This window comes from Pleurodeles waltl, chromosome 5 (assembly GCF_031143425.1).
Source record: "Pleurodeles waltl isolate 20211129_DDA chromosome 5, aPleWal1.hap1.20221129, whole genome shotgun sequence".
NCBI classification, from domain to species: Eukaryota; Metazoa; Chordata; class Amphibia; order Caudata; family Salamandridae; genus Pleurodeles; species Pleurodeles waltl.
In genome coordinates this window covers 390,156,388-390,176,070 of record NC_090444.1, presented here as the reverse complement: position 1 = coordinate 390,176,070, position 19,683 = coordinate 390,156,388, and the positions used below count along the sequence as shown (strand labels likewise).

Genomic DNA, 19,683 nt, shown 5'->3' with positions numbered 1-19,683 from the left:
AGCTGGTGAAGAGCTGCAAGGGTCTAGGGGCCAATGCAGGGAGACATTTTCTGGCTGGCTAACTGGGCAACCGGCAGCACAGGACTGGTCCACGGTGGACATTGTGGCAAAGATCAGGGAACAGAGGCAGGTGGTCAAGGAGATGGAGGAAAATGGGCTTAGCTATGCAAGAGCAAGGAGGAGGCCCTAGACAGGGAACGATGCCCGAAAAGGAAGGCAGGCAAGGAGGAAGTGGGAGGATCGAAGGGCCATGGGTCTGGGTTGGGCACTTGGGTGTAGGTTCCACGGGAGGTGAGCCAAGAGGCTTGTGGGGCCGAGGGATCCAGCCGTGCGACGGACACGAGTGGTGCATACACCCATGAGTGTTGCGAAGAGTCAATGTCAGTGGAAAAGACTGGCAGAAAGAAGATGGTGCCAACGGGACGCAACACGGCTCCAGGGCGTTGGTCTGAAGCACTTGAGGGGTCTTCAGCAGCCTTTTCTACACCGCAGGAATGCACTGGGCGCAAGTATGGCGAACCCCATTAGGGATGCACTCGTGATGAGTGAAATGAGACGTTGCCTGGGAAGGTGTGGACCAGTGTGAGATGGATGATGAAGTGGAGGTGGATCTTGATTACGAGGATGAATTGGAAGAATGGGAGTAGGGGGAGATACGGGAAAGCGAGGTGAGAAGCGGAGGGGGGGAGGGCACAAGAGCGGTGCAACTCCCTCTTCGATTTCTGTTTTGCAGGAGCAGGCAGTCAATGGAAAGGCGAAGACAACCATATGCGGGGAGGAACGGGCTCGCCCAGCTTGGATAGCGGCTAAAGAAAAGGCTCCCTGGGTGCAAGGTAAGGGAGAATGGTGGTCCGTTTGGGGCGATGGTCAAAGGAAGGTTGTGACAACTACGCACAAGTCAGTAGGCGTGGGTGATCATTCTATTCATGACATACCTGGAGTTAGTGCAGCCCCGGTGGGGGACATTCCTCAGGCGGTACAGGCTAAGGCTCCTACAGGAGACATGGGGTACACCTCGGAGGGTGAAGGCAAGCATGGTGAGGACAAGGGCGGAGAGGGGCTTAGGAAGCAGATCCCATATATGGGTCTTGCGATGCCTTTGGGTTCTCACGTGGCAGGAAAGACGAAATCCAGGATTTGGCAACACAAAGATAGATGTGTTCAGATTACTCCACAGGGACATCCAGGCGAAGGAGGGCTCCAAGGAGGAGGAATGGGAGCTAGCATGTAGGCCCAGGGTCCTGATTACGATGGATAACTGGACGTCCGCATTTTTTATATATGCCAGTATCTATTGTAAAACATTTCCTGACAGGGCCATTGCGCTTTTTAAATATGTAGACATTATATGCAAAGCACAAATGCATTTTGGGGGTTTCACATCGTTGAACTATGACGAAGAATTTAGAGCTGGGTCAGCGTGAATCCAGAAAAACTCTGGGGGATGTTGACTCGAAATTGTGGATACAGTCGATGGCTTCTTCACATTCTGCCACATCCATGCATACTGCCAGTGGCCTACCCGTAGTGTACAAGCCCTTTCAGGCACATCCCGCCCGGGGGGAGTACTTTACAGCGACCACAATTGGCTACTTCTGGGACATGCTGGAACTTTAACAATGGTTTCTGCTTGCGACATCCCTGTAAGTTCAAACATGAGGGTTCCAAATGTGGGGGATGACACCCGGTCATGCAGTGTTTTTCCCTCACAAGTCCAGCAGAACAGTGAAGGTCAGCCAGGGGTAGCGGGATGCAGGGTGCTCCTGTGCCAAAGCGCACCTACGCCAATTAAGCTTGAATTTTTGCTGCCTAGGTTGCATACGTAGCCAGACAGAGACATAGCATGCAAGTTTGAGTGGGGTTTCAAGGAAGGGTTTCGGATAGGTTATCAAGGGCAGAGGCAAAGGAGGTGGGCAGACAATTTGCGGTCTGCTAAAGCAATGCCACAGGTGGTAGCAGAAGAATTGCCGAAATAAGTCACAGAAAGTAGAATTGCAGGTCCATTCTTTGACTGTCCTCTGGACACATTGATGATTTCCCCTCTTGGCGTGGTGCCTAAGAAAAATAAGGGTGAGTTTTGCCTTATCCATCATTTGTCATGGCCGGAGGGGATGTGGGTGAATGACTTCAACACACATGAGGACACAAGGGTGGTTTAAGCTTCCGTGGACGATGCCATTCGACTTGTGTGTCCCAGAGGGGCTAGCTGGCTAAATGTGACATTAAGGCAGCCTTTCGGCTCTTGCCCATCAATCCTTAGGATTTTTCGCTACTGGGAATGCAGCTGGATGGGGCAATCTATGTGGACAGGGTTCTTCCAATGGGCTGTGCTATTTCATGTGCACTTTTTGAGGCCTTCTGTACATTACTACAGTGGGTTTTTGTAGAAGTGTGCCAGCATAGAGAGGTGACGCACTACCTAGACGATTTCCTTTTTCTGTGACGCACTGGGTCCCAGTCTTGTAACATGTCATTAGGGGGAGATTTGTAGGACTGGCCATGGAGATGGGGGTTCCTTTGGGTCCCGAAAAGACTGAGGCCCTAGTTGTATTTTACCATTTTTGGCAACTGAATTGGATACAGAGGCTCTGGTGGCACGACTGCCGGCATGTAAGGTGACTTTTTGAGACAGGTGAGGTGTTTGCACACAATTGATTTGGTTATGGCTCAGCAACTCTTAGGTTTTCTCAACTTTGCATGCAGAGTGGTAAGAGGGGGCAGGACATTCTGTAGGTGCCTGGGGCTCACTATGTTGGGTGCCTCCCTTCCTCGCCATAGGATCCGATTGTCGGTGGGGCTACGGGAGGACATCAGAGTATGGGAGACTTTCCTGGCAAGTTTCAATGGGGTTTCCATGAATTTTCGGGAGGAAGACATGATCTGGCAGGTACAAATCTTCTTGGATGCAGCCGGGACTTTGGGGTTTGGCCTTTTTTGGGATGGCAGGTGGTGCGCAGAGCAGTGGCCAGCATATGGGTTGGTACAAGGCAGGAGTATTGCCTTTTTGGAATTCTTCCCTCTGTTAGTAGCTCTGACTGTCTGAGGTGACGAAGTCGCCAACAGAACGGTAGTTTTTCATGTGGGCAATATGAAGGTAGTGGAACTGGTGAACAGACAAAGAGCTAAGGACCTGAGGGTGTTGCGTTTGTTGAGATGTTTTATGCTTAGATGTCTATCGTTAAATGTTATATTTATATTTAAGACAACGCACATTCCTGGGGTGAACAATGCCTTCGCAGATTCCCTGTCTCGTTCACAGTGGCATTGGTTTTGCAGCTTGGCACCAGGAGCAGAGCAACTCAAGACAGCGGTCCCGGCAGACATTTGGGAATGGGGGGCATGATGGTCATTGGGCTGGACGAGATGTCTTTAGCAGATTCAACTTGGAGGAGTTATCGACTGGCATGGTTGGAATTTCAGAGTTTTGAACTTTTGGGGGGGGGGGATTTTGTGGTACAGAGTTCTGACATGCTGCAGTCTCGCACTTTGCGTTTTGTTTTCTTTTTGATTCAAAAGGGGTTGTGGCCTGCAACGATTGGGGGCAAGCTGGCAGGTGTCTCTTTTTATGGGAAATTGAATTTCGGTTGCGACCCGGCAAAGGATGATATTTTGGGCAAGGGCGGACATGGGCAAGGTGGCAAGGGAACCCATTATGTTTGAGTTGTTGTTGGAACTGTTGCATGTGTTGCCCGTTTGTTGTGCTGACCCTCGCAAGCTGGCTTTGTTTTGATTGTGCATGGTGTAGATGTTTTTTGGAGCATTCTGGGTGTCGGAGCTGTTGGGTGTGGGGAAGGGTGTAGGTGTGAGGACGGGTGACATCTGCCTAAAGGTGGAGCGTTTGGGCATATGGTTCAGAAGGTCCAAAACAGATCAGCTGGGTAAAGGAAAGTGGGTATGCCTGAGAAAAGGGGGGTATGCAGCTGCTTGTCAGATTGTCAAGTGGAGCAGTTTTAGGGTAACATGGCTGATTGGTGAGGCCGGCGTTTTTAGCCATGCGAATGGCGAAAAGCTCACTGCGTTCCAGTTGCTGGCTGTTTTGCGAATGGCGCTGAGAAGGATTGGGAGACAGGCACAGTGCTATGGACTCACTCTTTCAGGATTGGTGCCGCTACTGCCGCGGCACACCTGTGTTGGGATTGGGTGGCAATCAGGCAACTAGGTAGGTGGCAGTCACGGTGCTGCAAACGTTATGTGAGGGCTTTAGCGGGAGGTTCGGTATTGATGAGTGGGTAGTGACAAAAGGGGTTGGGGTAATGGGGGGAGCAGTCTAATTTGTATTAAAATCTGTTCTCTTTACAGGTTGTGTGACTGGCCCCAGGAGTGGTAAGATGATCACTTGGATGGTCGGTCATTCATTCATCCATTGGGTGGTGAAATACGTGGAAAGGCAGATATATGGACGCTCATTGGGATTGTCAAGTGTACGGTCTGAGGTGTTGTGGTGGGGGAACAGCGGAATGAGGTGGAGCAATTTGCTTCCTTTTCTAACATCACTGATGCCCAATTGGGGTTGTCCGGATATGCTGTTATTGCATTTAGGGAAAATGACTTGGTAAAAGTTTCAGGGCTCACCCTACTGCAACATATGCAATGAGATCTGGAGTTGTTTTGCCAAAAGATGCATGGTACCTGAGTAGTATAGACCAAGTTTGTACCTCGGAGGAAGTGGAGAGGGCCATTGAAACATGGGGCTGTGGAGATGGCTCGGAGGAAGCAAACAGAGCAATGAAAGTTTTCTGCTGGGCGCATGGTATAAGGGTGTTGAAACACAAGGACATTAAGGAAGAAGAGGCGGGCTGTTCAGGTCGGATGGTGTGCACCTCTTTGGGCTGGGTAATACTTATTACATTATGGATCTACGATTACTGTTGGGGGATTTGTGGGGAGAGAAGATGTGGCTCAAGGACAGAGCCTAAGTGTGCAATATTGCTGTGGGTTCGCTGGTGGGGCAGCAAAACACCTATCAGGTTTGTGCTGAGTGGCAGTAGATGGAGGAGGGTGGAGAGTCAGATGCGGGCTTGGCCACCTTTCCAGGAAGGAGAAAGAAACAGGTGAAGGTAATAGTGTGGGGGATGCCCGAAGCAGGCAGGGGATTAACGGAAAAGGGGGATGTGTGGGTAAATTGAAGTGGAAGATGGATGAACAGAGGCTAATGGAGGGGATGAGTGAAAAGAGGACTGGGGAGAGGTTTCAAAGGGATGGCGGGATTTTGAACTTGGTTGAAGTTTAGTTGTACAATGTTATTGTATATGAGGCAATCCTGTCCTAAATAAATGGCCTTTTACACTTTAAGAACACTGTGTCACTGACTGTGTCCCAAATGAAGTGTCCCCAGATAATAAGCTAAAGATAGTGCAATGCCTCATTCCCCTTTTGACATATGGCTGCAGTAATTTCCACCACAAGTCCACAACCAGTTTAAAAGAAAGGAGTTTGCAGAGTTAAGATTCTGCAATTCATGTTGGACTTGAGTTTTTTCATTTCTCACCTAAAAAGTGTGAGAGGCCACATTTTTATTAACAAGTAAGAACACATCTAATAATATAGAAATCGTTACTGAAAATTATATGAACCTGTTCTACCTTCATTTAAAAAAAGACATTTGTAAGATATTGATCACCGATTATGTAATTACAAGAAATCCTTATACTTATGAATGAACGAGCGTTCTAGTTTGACTACTCTACAAGCATTGCTCTTAGAAATCAATATAATTTGTGAATGTAAGGTTTTATGGATAGCCCACCTTAAAAATTAAACATACACAGCCCAATATTTAGTAACAACAAATATCGAGAATCGCAACGTACAGTATATGTATATGTTAGTTCAATATGCGCTCAGGATCAATACATTTTACAGAGAAGAATGGAGAAGTAAAAATTCTTACCAGGCCGAGGACAAGTCCGATGAGCAAGATTGATATTATGAAGATTATATAAGAGCCCCAGACAGGAATTCCTAGAGGACCTGTGAAGTAACTGTGTATTTGCTGGAAATAAAAAAAATAAAAAAGAGATCTAGTTGGAAAGTGGTCAACCAATTGAAAACTCCCACAAAAGGTGGTCACTTTAATTATAATGTTTACTTGCTTAACAAAAGCACTGCGCGCCTGGTGTTGTACTGCTGACTTACTCTGTAGGAGGAAGTCAAGTTCAAGAAGAGCATTACTACTCACAGCAAAATCGTTATAGGATTGAACCATTCAAAAGACGAAATGAATATGGGTATTGAGTCCTTGCAAGCTGGTGAAATGTGTGCCACAACATACATTTTTCGGCTTTTAAGCAGCTATGATGGTCGTGTTTTCACCACTGAATTAGGACCCCAGAATAACCCAAATCCCATCAATAGTCTAGTGTTCAGGGTGCACACCGTTTATCAATAACACAATACTTTTATATCAACAGTAAAAAACACTAACATCCTGACATGAGTCTTAATTAAAAGAGCAACAATAGAAACTCTGTGACTGAGCAAGCATTAGCAAAGGCTATAGGTCTCACCTAGTGAATTGGCTTTGTCATTTTTTTTTTTTATTTGACAAGAGTACTCAATGGTAGTATTGCCATTGCTTGTCCAACTGCATGGAAAGGATTGGCAAAGGCAACGGCATAGAGGGCAGCCATCTTTAAATGGTACTTCTTTATACTTGTTTAACTCCAAATAAGATATTGACATCATCTTCATGTCCACAACACTGTAGCTCACAAGAACAATACTTAAAAAGTACACAATTTGATTTTACATCTCCATCTGAATGTACATTTATATATTTTTCAATACACAAACGTTCACAGTTGTAGCTTGTAAAGCTGTATCAGGTGCTGATTTAACAGTGCATTTTTAAAAAGATCATGACACCCCAAAGGGTCTTATTTTCCCTGTGAAGAATTCTATACAGGGTAGGCTTAAGCAAGATCACTAGTGCACATTCCAGTTTACCACTGGTTTTTCCCCATGTCACGCCTGTTAAAGACTTTCATCTCCAATCGGAATAGTCCAGCCTGAACTGTCAACTCAGAGCAGAAACATAAGCAACCCCAGACCACTGCTGGCCTTCTTCAGCCTCATCAGTGAAATATATCTTGATTCCAACTGGGCAGTGATCAGTAAAATGCAAATCTTTTTTATTCTTTTTTTTTCCCTGTCAAGAAAGCCTTGTCCCTTCAATCTCGTCAAATCCAGGGCTTGTATGTTCCCTTTCCCTTTCTCTAAGGAATGTTACTCCAATCCCAGAATATTTTCAGAGTGGAAAGGGGTGTGATCAGAATCTAAAACAATATATCACAAACGGAAAAATGCTAACCATGCCATGTGACACTCAATTCCCATCCTTTATGTGTGATTTATTTTTGCAAATTTCTCAGCCCTCGTGGAGGAGAAATTAGCAGTAGTAAATATATTTACACCATCAGGAATCCTTCTGTGAAATTCTGGTAGGCGTAAATAGAGGTTTATTTTCTCTGTAAAAGTACATCCATGCCTAATAATACCTTGTGAATGGCTCCCTATGTTTAGAATATGAAGGAACCCAATTATGTACACTTTGGAGACTTGCAAATCAATACTGTGATCACTTTATTATCTTGCTCTCTTTCATTTCTCTTTCTTCCTTTAAGTCTCGGATCATATTGTGTCCCAGTGAGGCATAAGATAAGGCAAACTTGGAAGTGGTGGCACACAGGACAATGGAAATTACATCATTTGACAAGTAAAACTAAATTTCATATAGTCGGAGCATTAGAGAATCTTCATATACTGAAAGACTTCTAGATCAATAGTCTCATTTAAGAGTATTTAAGCCTGACTGACACTGCGCCCACCTGTCTGGCAACAGTGGATGTTTTGACTCGCTACTCGCTGTAGGTTGCGCCCGGCTTGACTCATTCCTTCAGTTTTGTTCCCCTATTTAGTTCTCACATTCTCCTTGTCCTCTCTCCTGCCATTCCTTATTATCCCTCTTGCTTACCCTTTTCTTAAGTTCCTATTCTCATTTAGTCTCCTTCCCTACTGGTGCTGCATTGGTCTTCTACTTTGACCTCTGCATTGGTCTTGTGGTAAACCAGAGGGTAGCTAGAGTGCTTACACCGGGTTAGTCCTAGTCTGGGGTGTTTGTTTTTCAAAATTAACTTCTGTGTTTAGACCTCCTAGGAAATTCTTGTTCTCGGACCCATAAGCTGAAACCTAATCTTGATGCTTCTGACTCTGGATCTTCCAAATACAAACATGCAGGAGTATCTCTCTCTGTTCTCCCACCCCTTTTCCCCTTTGACTGGGTCTGCATCATCGTCCTTGACCTCAGACAAGAGGGTAAGTCATCCTCTATGGGGAGAGGGAGGAATGAGTTTCAAGACCATCACACTCACAAAACAGAGTCTGTGAAGTGAACAACAAATAAGTGGCAAAGAGACTTATGAACCAGAATACACAACAATATCACCTGCAATGTATGACTGTGAACAGAACGCAGCGGAATATACTTCCAGGAAGGGGACTGCATCTTCAGATCTATTGAGCCCTGTATTACTTTCTTCATGCCAGTTCTAATAGCAGCCCAGACTGATCAATCAGATTTCTATGATATGGGGTTCTCCTTCATCTGAATTTTTTGGCAAGTAAGTTGAATGGTCCTATCTTAATATTCTTTTCAGAGCCTCCCTTCTCAATGTTTTGAGATTGATGCCCTATAATTCTACTGGACAATGGCTTGCCTGTATCTATAGAGACCATCCATCTGTTTTTGTAGAATTTAGAAGAAATCAGGGACAAATGGGTAAAAATTATTGACAAAGTGGCACAGTTCCCAGTAGGGCAGAGGAAAACAAAAAAACATGGGTAGGATGCTTTCATTAATCTCAGCTACAGGTAATTACTTTGGGGAGTATTCTAGTCTGTTATTGCTTACCCTTTCGCCCACCATGCTACTCCAGAATATGGCCAACCATCTGCAAATCAGTCTAGGTTCAGCTCCAATAGGAACAGTGCATCCCAATCTGTCACACCTGGTCCTTTGTGTATGGGAACACAAGGAATCCAGAACATTTTAGGACAACGTAGGCCTCATTAGAGAAGTAGCACTTGATTCCTCATCTTGACACATAAGCTGGCAGTCATACTTAGGATGTTGCACTGGGGAAAACAAAAAATGATGGGTGGAATCTATGAAATCTATAAAATAATCTCAGTTCCTGATATTTTTTCAGGGCTGTAATCCAATCCAACATTTTTCCCAATTTATCACTCCAGAAAATGACCATTCATTTGCAAATCAGTCCTGGTGCAAACATGCAGTAACAGTTCATCCCAAACTGCCACGACTGGCTGAGATGGAAATACAAACAAGCCCAGAGTAGTTTCTGCCTACTTTGGTCTAACTTATGAGGTATATCTTGCTTCCAATGGCACAGTAAGTATGGGACTCATGTCTGTGCATACCTCACAAACTCAGCGTGTCTCATGGAGGAATAAAACTGATGATGGGTACACTGCTTTAAGTTATCTTATCCACTGGTAATTTCTCAGACCTCATTTCAGTCCATCACTGGTTTTGCCCCATGTCACTCCAGATAAAGACGAGCCATCTGCAAATCAGTCTTAATCCTGCTCCGATAGGAAATGCTAAACCTGAACTGTCAACCAGATCCCCCAAGAAACATAAGCAACCCTAGACCAGTATTGGCCTTCGTAGACCTCCTCAGTGAGGTATATCTTGATTTCAATTGGGCAATTATTAGGGAAAACCACTTCTGGGCATATCAATTGCATTTAGGGCATAATGCTGAAGTAAACAAAAAGGTGATGGATGGAATCATTGCTTAAACTTAAATGTGTCCAATTAGGTGGCAGTTGCTAAGATTACCATTTATTTGCCCACTGTGTCACTCCAAAGATAAGCCATCTACAAATTAGTCTTCTTCCCGCTTCAGTAGGAATAGGTGTAGGTTGATTCCAATGGAACAGTGATCAGGGAACCCACTTCTGGGTATACCCATTTACTCTGAGGCATCACATTAAGGTAAACAAAAATATGACTGGTGGAGTCATTGTGTTACTCTCAGCCATTGGTAATTACTTGGGGCACTTTCTGGTTTTATCATTTGTTTGCCCACCATGCCACTCCAGTTTAAAACCAGACATAAGCAAATCAGTATTGGCCTAGTTTCAAAAGAAACAGATACTCTTGAATGACCAGACGAGGCCTCTCTGCATGGGAGCACGAGCAATCTCAGAATAGTTTCAGTCACCCCAGGCTTTTCCAGTGTGATGTACTTTGATTCCAATAGATTGATGAGCACTGGATCCACATTCAAGTATACCCATTAGAATAATGATGCAGCACTGAGAACAACAACAAGGAGCTTGGAGAAATGGCTAAAACTCTCAGGCATTGGTAATTAATTGAGCAGCATTTCAGTTCATAGATGTTTTCCCAGCAAAGGCCAGTTAATTGAACAAGCTGATAATTGCCCCTCAATGACTCCTTATGCTATGCTAGTCTCTCTTTCTATAACTCTCTCGCTCCACAAAACAGCTGCACCAGCTGTGGTCTGGAAGTTTAGGGGATCTAATTGTAAAAGAGAGATTATTTGTGAGGAGTGTTCTCCGAGATTCTGAAATCGCATCATTCAGCTATTTAACAAGTTTTTAGATCATACACTTGACACACATTTAAAAGTGGTGCATGACAAGGCATTGCTTTCTAAGGTCCTGTAATCCATTCTGTGTTCTTGATTACTGAGAGGTTTTTTACTTCGCTAATCAACCTAATCTTTGCACAGCCAGTAACATGGAATGCACACCTTTAAAGAGGTTTGGGAAAAATGTTATTGAACCTTTGATGAAGAGACTTTTGAAAGTCTTTGAGCTGAAAAGACTAGCTGCACACTACCCTTTCCCCAACACAGGATCTTTCATCACATTTATTATTATGTATTGTACAAGATTCACTTTCAACTTTGTGAGGAGTCTAATTTAGCAGTTTTTTTGCCTCACTGTGAGTGGGCGTGCTTTTGTATTAAGGGGCATACATTGCTACATTTTGGACAGACATGCCCAGTGACATGTACCTTCATCACTAGATATTATGAATTGTGTTGCATATGTCCTGCATTAAACATGCTACTCCAAAGAATGATGCACTGCACATCTTAGTAATCTTGAGCTCAATTTTGTGCCAGTGAAGCTTTTTTAGTCTAAAACAGTCCATAAGCAAAGGTAGAGACGCCCTCTTGGTTACATTGAGAAGGTAATTTTATGTAACTATTGTCACAGGCCATCAAACATTTAAGCATTCAAGGTGTGCTTTCCTTCAGGCATGCAAGGATGATTATCTACAGGCATAAATACGCCTCGGCTGAGGCACATGAGATTTTATTGCTCTGGATTGATATTGGAATGTGATAACTGTCTGATACACCTTCGATTGCAAGGACTATGATGTTTAAGGTAGACAATGAGGTAATAGTTTTGAAAATTACTAGTGATTTTTATTACTCACAGTCCTAGGCTTTCTCGTCACATACCTATCACCCACCAAGACAATATCTGTAGGTTGTCATTCCTTAAAAGGAAAAGCAGAGTGCATTTTTAAATGAACAAGTAGGAACAGAAGTAACTTAAAAAGGGGTTGATCAAAAAAGCAATGCTATCTCCAATGTTTCTTTTTTAATGAATATAAATTGGTACAAAAGAGAATAAAATTCACGACCACATGTCTCGGTTATGAGGCATAGTCAATTTAGAAGGACTGTGACCATAATGTACCTTAGGCTCCAGGAGACCACTTCAGGATTCCCCATACCACAGCATAGTGCATCCTGTAAAATGGACACATCTCTGAACACACACGAAGCACTGAGATCTTCCCTCAAATAGCATACTGCGTACACATCAGGCTCAAATAAGCTATATGGGAAAAGGTCATAATGGCATCTTAACACGCGCTATTGTGGTGCATTTTCTGGTGTTGGTTCAGAAATAGGTTTTTTTGTGTACTCAGGCCTGGCATGGACAACTGCTCAAATAATTCAGATCTTATTTTTGCATGATAGCTTCATATTTTTTCTGTATTCTAATTCAATTTAGGATTAAATAGACTGGTGAAATTTGCACTTCTTTCTGCCGGTCTCGAGGCTGCAATGACTTAAAAAGAAAACAGAGTTGCGAGGGGCCTTGCTATATGCCTCATGGTTGCATGCTGTGCCAAGGGGCTCTCTCTGGGATAGATCCCAGAACAGATAGTGTCACTACCATGCTTTGCAATTCTTGGATTAAGGAATGGTTAATTACCCCATTGGCTTGTTTCAAGGAAGTACTCACCTCATAATACCTATGCACAACCACCAATAAGGTTATTATCTCACCAAGCTTGGAAACCACAGGATGCAAGAATTTGATTGACTATGCCATGTATTAGATATTTTAAATGATGATTTATTTACTAAATTAAAAAGTAACGGTTTTATGACATTGAATCCTTTCCCAACTAGTATTGTCTTTCCTTGTCTTTCGCTTGTATGCATCTCTTGAACACAAAAGCATTTCCAAAGCTGAACAGATCCAGTTAAGCCTGCAAGAATGCTCGTAGGCATACCTTTCAAGTGCTTGTTCTTGACCCAGTGGCTAATGATACAAAGATTATGATTTGAAAAAAGAATAGAATTATGAAGAATATCTGAATTATAAGTGAATACTACAATATGTTCGGGGTGTGCCACATTACTTCTTACAAGAGATACTCCAACAGTTTCAAAGTAGTGCGGCAGGGAGAAATTTTAGATACATGCTGGAATGCTTGATGTGAGAAATTGGGCTAATAGGTGAGAGGGGTGAGAGCCCCAATAAAGTAATAAATACAATCCCTCTCACAAAAATGACAAAAGTCACTAACCAAACCTGTGCTTAACTCTCTGGTAGCTTTGCACAAAAGCAGTGAGGCTTAACTTAGAGACAATGCACAACATTGTTATGCAGCACACAAACAGTAACAAAGTGCAAATGCAACAAAAGAACAATCACACATTTTGAAAAATAGAACACCAAAGTCCCTTTTGTCCCCATGTCTAGAAGTAATACACATCACACCAAAGGAAGGCAATTACCAGTCATATGAACCTGGAAAATGGCAGAAAAACAAACTTAGTTTAGGCCGAAAAATGACAATTTTCTAAAAGTGGCATTTTAAGAAGAGTAATTTAAATTCTGACTTTACCAGTAATGAGGATTTTAAATTCAAATGAGTGAAATACATATTACTCAATCTGCTTCCAATCTGAAGCTATCACGTATTAAATATAATAAGGTAACCCAGTGATGGTGTATGGGAAAGGTAGACTTGCTGCAGTGAAAAAGTACTTAGGGAGTTTTCACCAAGTCTGTTTGTTCACAGCATAGGATTTGAATCATACAACAAAGCAGCATAGGGTCTTCAACCTCTGTTTTAGTCCGTGCTTCTCCTCAAAAGCCTTAATTATTATCACACTCTTTCTGAATCTTGCAGAAAAAGTCTGAGATAAGATCTCTCACAGCAACTGCAGCGAAACCGTCCAGTACAGAAATGGATGTCTTAGCTTCTAGATCCTTTTAATTTGCAAATCAGTATAAGCCCACTGGACTAGGTTTCAACACTGTAGTATCACCCTCCTATCCCCATCGTTCACTGAAATTGGCAATTTAGGTCTTGTAAAAGTATGGTTGCCTGCACACCACTTTCCTGTTGCTGCTGCCAATTTAGCTGATGGGCATCATTTATAGTGTTCCTAATTGAATTTGCAAGATTCTCCTTGTGAGGGGCATTTTTTCTGAAGACAGATTTTTTTCAATGTTCTCTGTTAGAGCTCCTGTGCCTTCTCTTTGAGAAACATGGTCCTCTCTAACAGTTACACTTTTTCCTACTCCAGTGATTTTGGAGTGATTTTCTTGGAATAAGGGACATTCTCAGCTAAGATGTCTGAGGATGACGCATGTAAGGAATTCTCATCTGTCTATATTTCCCTGCTGCTATTGGGCATTCTCATCTTCTCTTATTTTAGTCTCCATCTCTTCACTTGTCTTTTTACAGCCATGGGATACACCTCTCACTTGTTACAACTCACACACTTCAGAAGCAAACAATAAGGATTTCATAAAGCATCACTGACTCTCCCTTTAGATACTTGAGCTACCCTCACAACACAAACTTGTGGGACATAGCATGTTTGAAACGAAAAATGAAAAAAACAATACAATTAACAGATTAAAGAAAATAAAGTCCAAACCGGAGTTGTGTGAATATAGCACATATTTATTACATAAAGAGAACAAGTGAGTTAGAAAAAGAAATTGGAGAAAACAGGTTAAAAATAAGCAGAACTACTTCCAGTTCAATCTCAACTGACCAAAGGTAAAACAACAAGTCAATAAGAATTAATGCAAATCTGAGAGAACTAATAAAATGTCAGGTTAACTCTGACAGAAACATTACCTACAAATTTATAAGTATCATGACATTCAGCTCCCGTCAGTTTCATTTATCTCAAGGCTGAAAATGAATAGAGATCCACACAGTCATATAGGCTGTGGACGATACAGGGGTGAACAACTTTTGTGTGTATACAGCACGAAAAGCAGTTTTAGAATACATATAGGTAACTGCCCCTATTTTTGGCCCTTCTATTGGGAGCATTTGGATAGCTTGACTGCAAGCTAAAGTGCAAGAGCCTACAATGGTCTCTAAGAAAGCACTCTTGTGTCCACATTTAACTATGCTTGTGCAGCAGGAAAATGTCCAAGCTAGACTTGCTAACAGCAGAGTCTGATAAACCTGTACTGCAACCTGAAATGTTGATGTCTGCAGATTTGAAATCCAACACTTGGGGATTGGTCAACTGTACATCATTCAAAACCATTACCAGAAATGGAAGAATCCCACCCTTTGCATTGTCGTCAGGTTGGTTATGCTTTGGCCAAATCTACAGTACAAACACTTGACATGCACCAATAGAGATATGCCAATGTCTCAAACCTCTGATACTAGATAGGGTAATATCTAGAAGAATGAATCTCTCTGGTTCAAGGAGCTAATTCTATTAAGATTTCTGAATCCCTCTGGCCTCATGGACTCAACAACATCCTGACACAGCACTTATACTTTCTGGTACATGGGGCTTAAAAAAACTAAATTGAAAGGTACGGACATCAGGTAGCAAAAATCAGAAATCTGTTCAATCAGTTCTGGTAGGCAACTTTTCACTTTGATTTTAGTACTGAAGGCAAATCAAACAATGAACCTGATTCTTTTCTTCTCCAAATTCTCTGTAAGGTTTGAGGGCACAGTTTCGGATTTTCTATGAAAACTTTATAAATTAGTTTATTTTTCATTTTTGGGGGACACCAATCCTATCATTCCAAACCTGACCTATTCTCACTTTTCCATTAGTGCACCATCACAAAACTTAAGAAATTTAGTTTAGAACTAATTATTTTCAAAATTGCTTTTAGTTTAATTTCTTGTGAATGACACCTCTCCTGCCAAAATAAATTGAATATTCAAGCCAGAGGATGGGAATGGAACCGACCACTGTGCTCGTCCCTAGTGGTTTCCTCCTGGAACACCAAATTATAAATTTCCATGCAATAAGGAGCAATCAGTGCTTTGTTTCTCCATTCTGTTGAACTGCCCAGGTTAAGAGGCTTCCATGAATACTCATTATTACGTACATTAGGATTCACAGCCAGTGGTTTAATTAGGAAAATGACTAGAGCTAGATATCAAAATATGAACCTGATTTAGATTTTGGGGAATGGGTTACTCCGTCACAACAGTGACTGATATCCCATCCCCTAAAATCTAAATACCATACGAAATAATGGGATTTATATTTTGGGGGACAAGCTATTTGTCACCGCTGTGACAGAGTAACCCATTCACAGAAATCTAAATTAGGCTCAATGTCTATTGAAAAAGGTATTGAGAATACAAATTCAAATGTAGTATTCATACAAACGCATCTGTACCCTGCAAAACTGTATACATTTAAGCAACTAAGACACTTAAATGCTCACTCTCAAAGCTGCACAAAACCTACTATTATTTTGTTCCTTCAATGAAAATAAATAGGAAATGAGTTTGTGATATTACCCCCATATTTTTGCCTCCTGTCGCTGAACCCGTTTGTTTGCCTTGGAATTCTGTGCACCTTACCCCTGTTAACCAGAGGTTGGCAAGTATGTATTTAGCATAATTAATTCACTTATAGGACCCTAGTATATGACACTACCTGTATCTAGGGCCTGTAAATTAAATACTACTAGTGAGGTGCAGTACTCGTTGTGCCACTTGCTGAAGTGGCACTTCCAAATGTGCCTCTTAGCCTGCCCCAGCAGCCACGGTGGGCAGTTTTTTAAACTGCCATATCGAGCTGGCAAAATACCCTTTTTGCCAGGCCTATCCCCTTTCCTTTGAAATATTTAAGTCACCCCTAAGATAGGTGATACATGCCCATAGGGCAGGGTGCATGATATTTAAAAAGTATTACATGTATATTTAATATTTTACATGTCCTGGCATTGAAAAACTTTCAAAGTCATTTATCACTGTAGCAAGGCTTTCTCTCCCATAGGAAAACACTAGGTTACACTATAACAACTTACAGTGCTTAATTTCAATTTGGGAGCTGCTACTAAGTTGATTTAGGGACTCATTCTAATAGTAATTTAAAATCCAACTTAATGTTCAAGTCAAATTTTATTTGACCATTTTGGAAATTACACCTTTAGAACGTGTCATTTTCCTGCCTAAGCCAAATGTTGATTTCTGCCAGTGTCCATGAAGTCATCTGACTGCAGATGGCTCCCATCTGGTGGGATGCCTATTGCTCCTAGGCAGTAAACAAAGGGTGTGGGTATGAGGAGGTGTTTTTATTCCTTGAGCAGGATGGCCTGGGTGTTCCGTCCAGCCCCTGCCTTAGAGGATGTATACCTTGTCCATAGCTGATGTAGGCCCCTAGGCCTGCCTCCTTTTTGTCTTGATAGTCAGCTTGGCTCCAAACCTAATAGGAGGCAGGAGCTTTCGCAGAAGTGGTTTGGAATGACCACAAGGGAGGGTATTCCCATTTTAATAGCCAACCTCTGGGTGGGCATAGGGGGCTCAGAGAAGGGGAAAAGGATTCTGGCATGTTGGGTTTAGGGAAAGAGTAGTACTGTGGGATAGTTTATAATAAAACATACATAATGTGCTGCAAAGGTGGGTGGTAATAGGGTCACCACTGGGAACTTTTTTTTTACCCTACTAGTTAGGGAGGGGTCAGGAGTTTCACTCACCCAAAGGCCAGCACAGGGCATAAATGTGGCACCACCAGAGTCCTACTAAGAACCCTTCTAGACCTATGAAGATTCAGAAGAAGGACTACCCTGCTGTCTGCAAACCCTAAAAGAAGACTGGACCTGCTTGCCTTAAATCCAGGGCCTCTGAAGTGACTTCAAGCGCCAGTTGGCTCACCTCTTGTTTGAGTACAGGGACACAACAAGCTTCCAGAAGCCTTCTTCCATACATCAGACCAGTACTAACTGGACCTGCCCTAGATCCTGCTGCTGGCCTTTGTTAGCTGAGTACTAACCCCCAAGTGGTACCCCTAGGTTGTGGATCCTTGGCTGGAGTTAGAGTGTACTCCTCCTGCCCATACTAAAATACCTGGGACTTAGTAACTTTGTACCAAATTTTCGCAAGATAAACAGATGGAGACTTCGACCACCGCTGAAAGCTGTCGTTGTTGAATCACCAGTCAGCCTCAGGAGATCCAGCTTCCAGAAAAGTTTTTAAGTCCAAGAGTAGAGGGTGCAACGGAACCAACACCGAGAGCCAACCTGAAGACGTTGAGGGCTTCCTAGGCACACAATTTGAACTTTCCTGCTCTAAGCATTTCTGCTACTGCAATGGGACCCTGCTCTTCAGCAACATGCAGTCATTGGCCCTCATGTTGGATCCAACTTACAGCTTGCCCCTGTGATGACTCATTTATGATCAAATGTTCTCTAGAAAAGTGTAAAAGTCTGAAGGTACATTTTCCACCAACTCCTTGTACCCCAACAGCAATCGATTGTGGTAGGCCTTAACTTTTGACTTTGACCTACTCTAGCACAACCAGATAACTATGGTTGATGCTTTGTGCTTTTTAGTGCTATCTTTAATTTTAACTGCAAAAATGTAAATCTCTCGTTCTACCTAATGGATTTTTATCATTTTGGTTTCATTTGATTTATAAAAAAAATCTCAATTCTTCTAAGTTGTTTTGTATTTTTTCTTGTGTTGTATTTGCAATCTATTACTGTTTGAGTACTGTATAAATACTTTACACATTGCCTCTAATTTAAGCCTGTCTGCTACGAGAGGGTTTAGTGGTTCTCCCTGACAAGGATTGTGATTATTATTTGAGGGGGGTTCTCTTCTCCCTCAAGTAATAATTCAATTTCTTTCATAACGGTATATATGTCACACCAAAACTAAGCTGCCAGAATGTGCTTCAGCCAAAGGAGAAGCACCTGTGAAAACTCACACCATAAACAGCTGCCACTGGATTCCAGTCAATTTGAGGATCCAGTTCAAAGTGTGCCCTGAATCGGGCTCCGAATACTGGGGCAAAGTATAAGAAAACCTTAGGGAATTGTGACCATTCTGCAAGTCAGATGCATGGAAAGAGGCCTATAGAAGTTTGTTGTGTCCCTGTACTCAAACAAAAGGCCAGCCAACTGACTCTGCAAGTCGTACCAGACATTCCCTGTCTGGGTGCACACTTCATCACTTAAGAAGACTTGAAGAGACTTAACGAGGCAAATCACTGCGACTCCATGAGCCACCCTAAACTGAAAATGGAACCTGCCTAAATACTTGACAGAAAGTATGAGAAAACTGATTTGATCAGTCTCATCCTTAACTGAACCACGTTCAGGAGAAGAGTTATTTACATAAGCAGTTGCAAAGAAAGAAGAACTGGCATTAATGTCTACCTATTAGCTTTGGGGATAATGGCTGTGTTTTGTCATAGTTTTTGCAGAACTCTATAGTTGGGAAGCTGCAAGGCCCTGGTAAATCTAAAACAACACTGGCTAAAAGCAAAAGTATTTTTTGTCTCATAGAACACATATTTCCAGTTCCTACCACTGAAGGGAACTAATTTGTGTGTGTATGTGCTACATGTAAAAGGGCAGAAAGCCCTCACTGTGAAGTTAGTGAACGGCTAAAGTGGGCTGACCCACTGTCCCATGCTGTATGCTGTAGTGGATGGCAGATTAATGTGAATGACACAGTAACAGACCAATGGATAAAGAAGTCTAGCTGAAAGTTAATATAAGTATATATATATAATATACATATAATTGTTGTAAATTCAAAAGCTTTTTGATTAAGGCCAGACCTAAAGGTAGTGATCATTACATAAATGCAGTTGGATTATTTTATTCATTTATTTTATTTCACAGATATTTGTGAATAAAAAGGTATTAAATTTTTTTATCAGGTGCTTGCAAATATTAACAGAATCAGGCGAAAAAAACAATACTAATTCAGACCATACTACTTTATGCTATTTAGCTAGTATTTGGAATGTGTAACATTGGTGTACTTTAGTTATTCCTGCACAAATAAGTAACACACGCATTAAATCCTGTAATGGACAGATGCAGATGGTACAGTTTCTATTTACAAGG

At 42.3% G+C, this 19,683-nt stretch overlaps 1 protein-coding gene across 1 annotated transcript in view; it reads right to left on the bottom strand.

Moving 5' to 3' along the window:
- Positions 1–19,683, bottom strand: part of TMX4 (thioredoxin related transmembrane protein 4) — a 390,958-nt gene that overhangs the window by 119,295 nt on the left and 251,980 nt on the right. Inside the window, exon 8 of the mRNA XM_069236546.1 lies at positions 5,891–5,992. Within this exon, the coding sequence (XP_069092647.1) occupies positions 5,891–5,992 (102 nt within the window). The remainder of the gene's footprint in view (positions 1–5,890; positions 5,993–19,683) is intronic.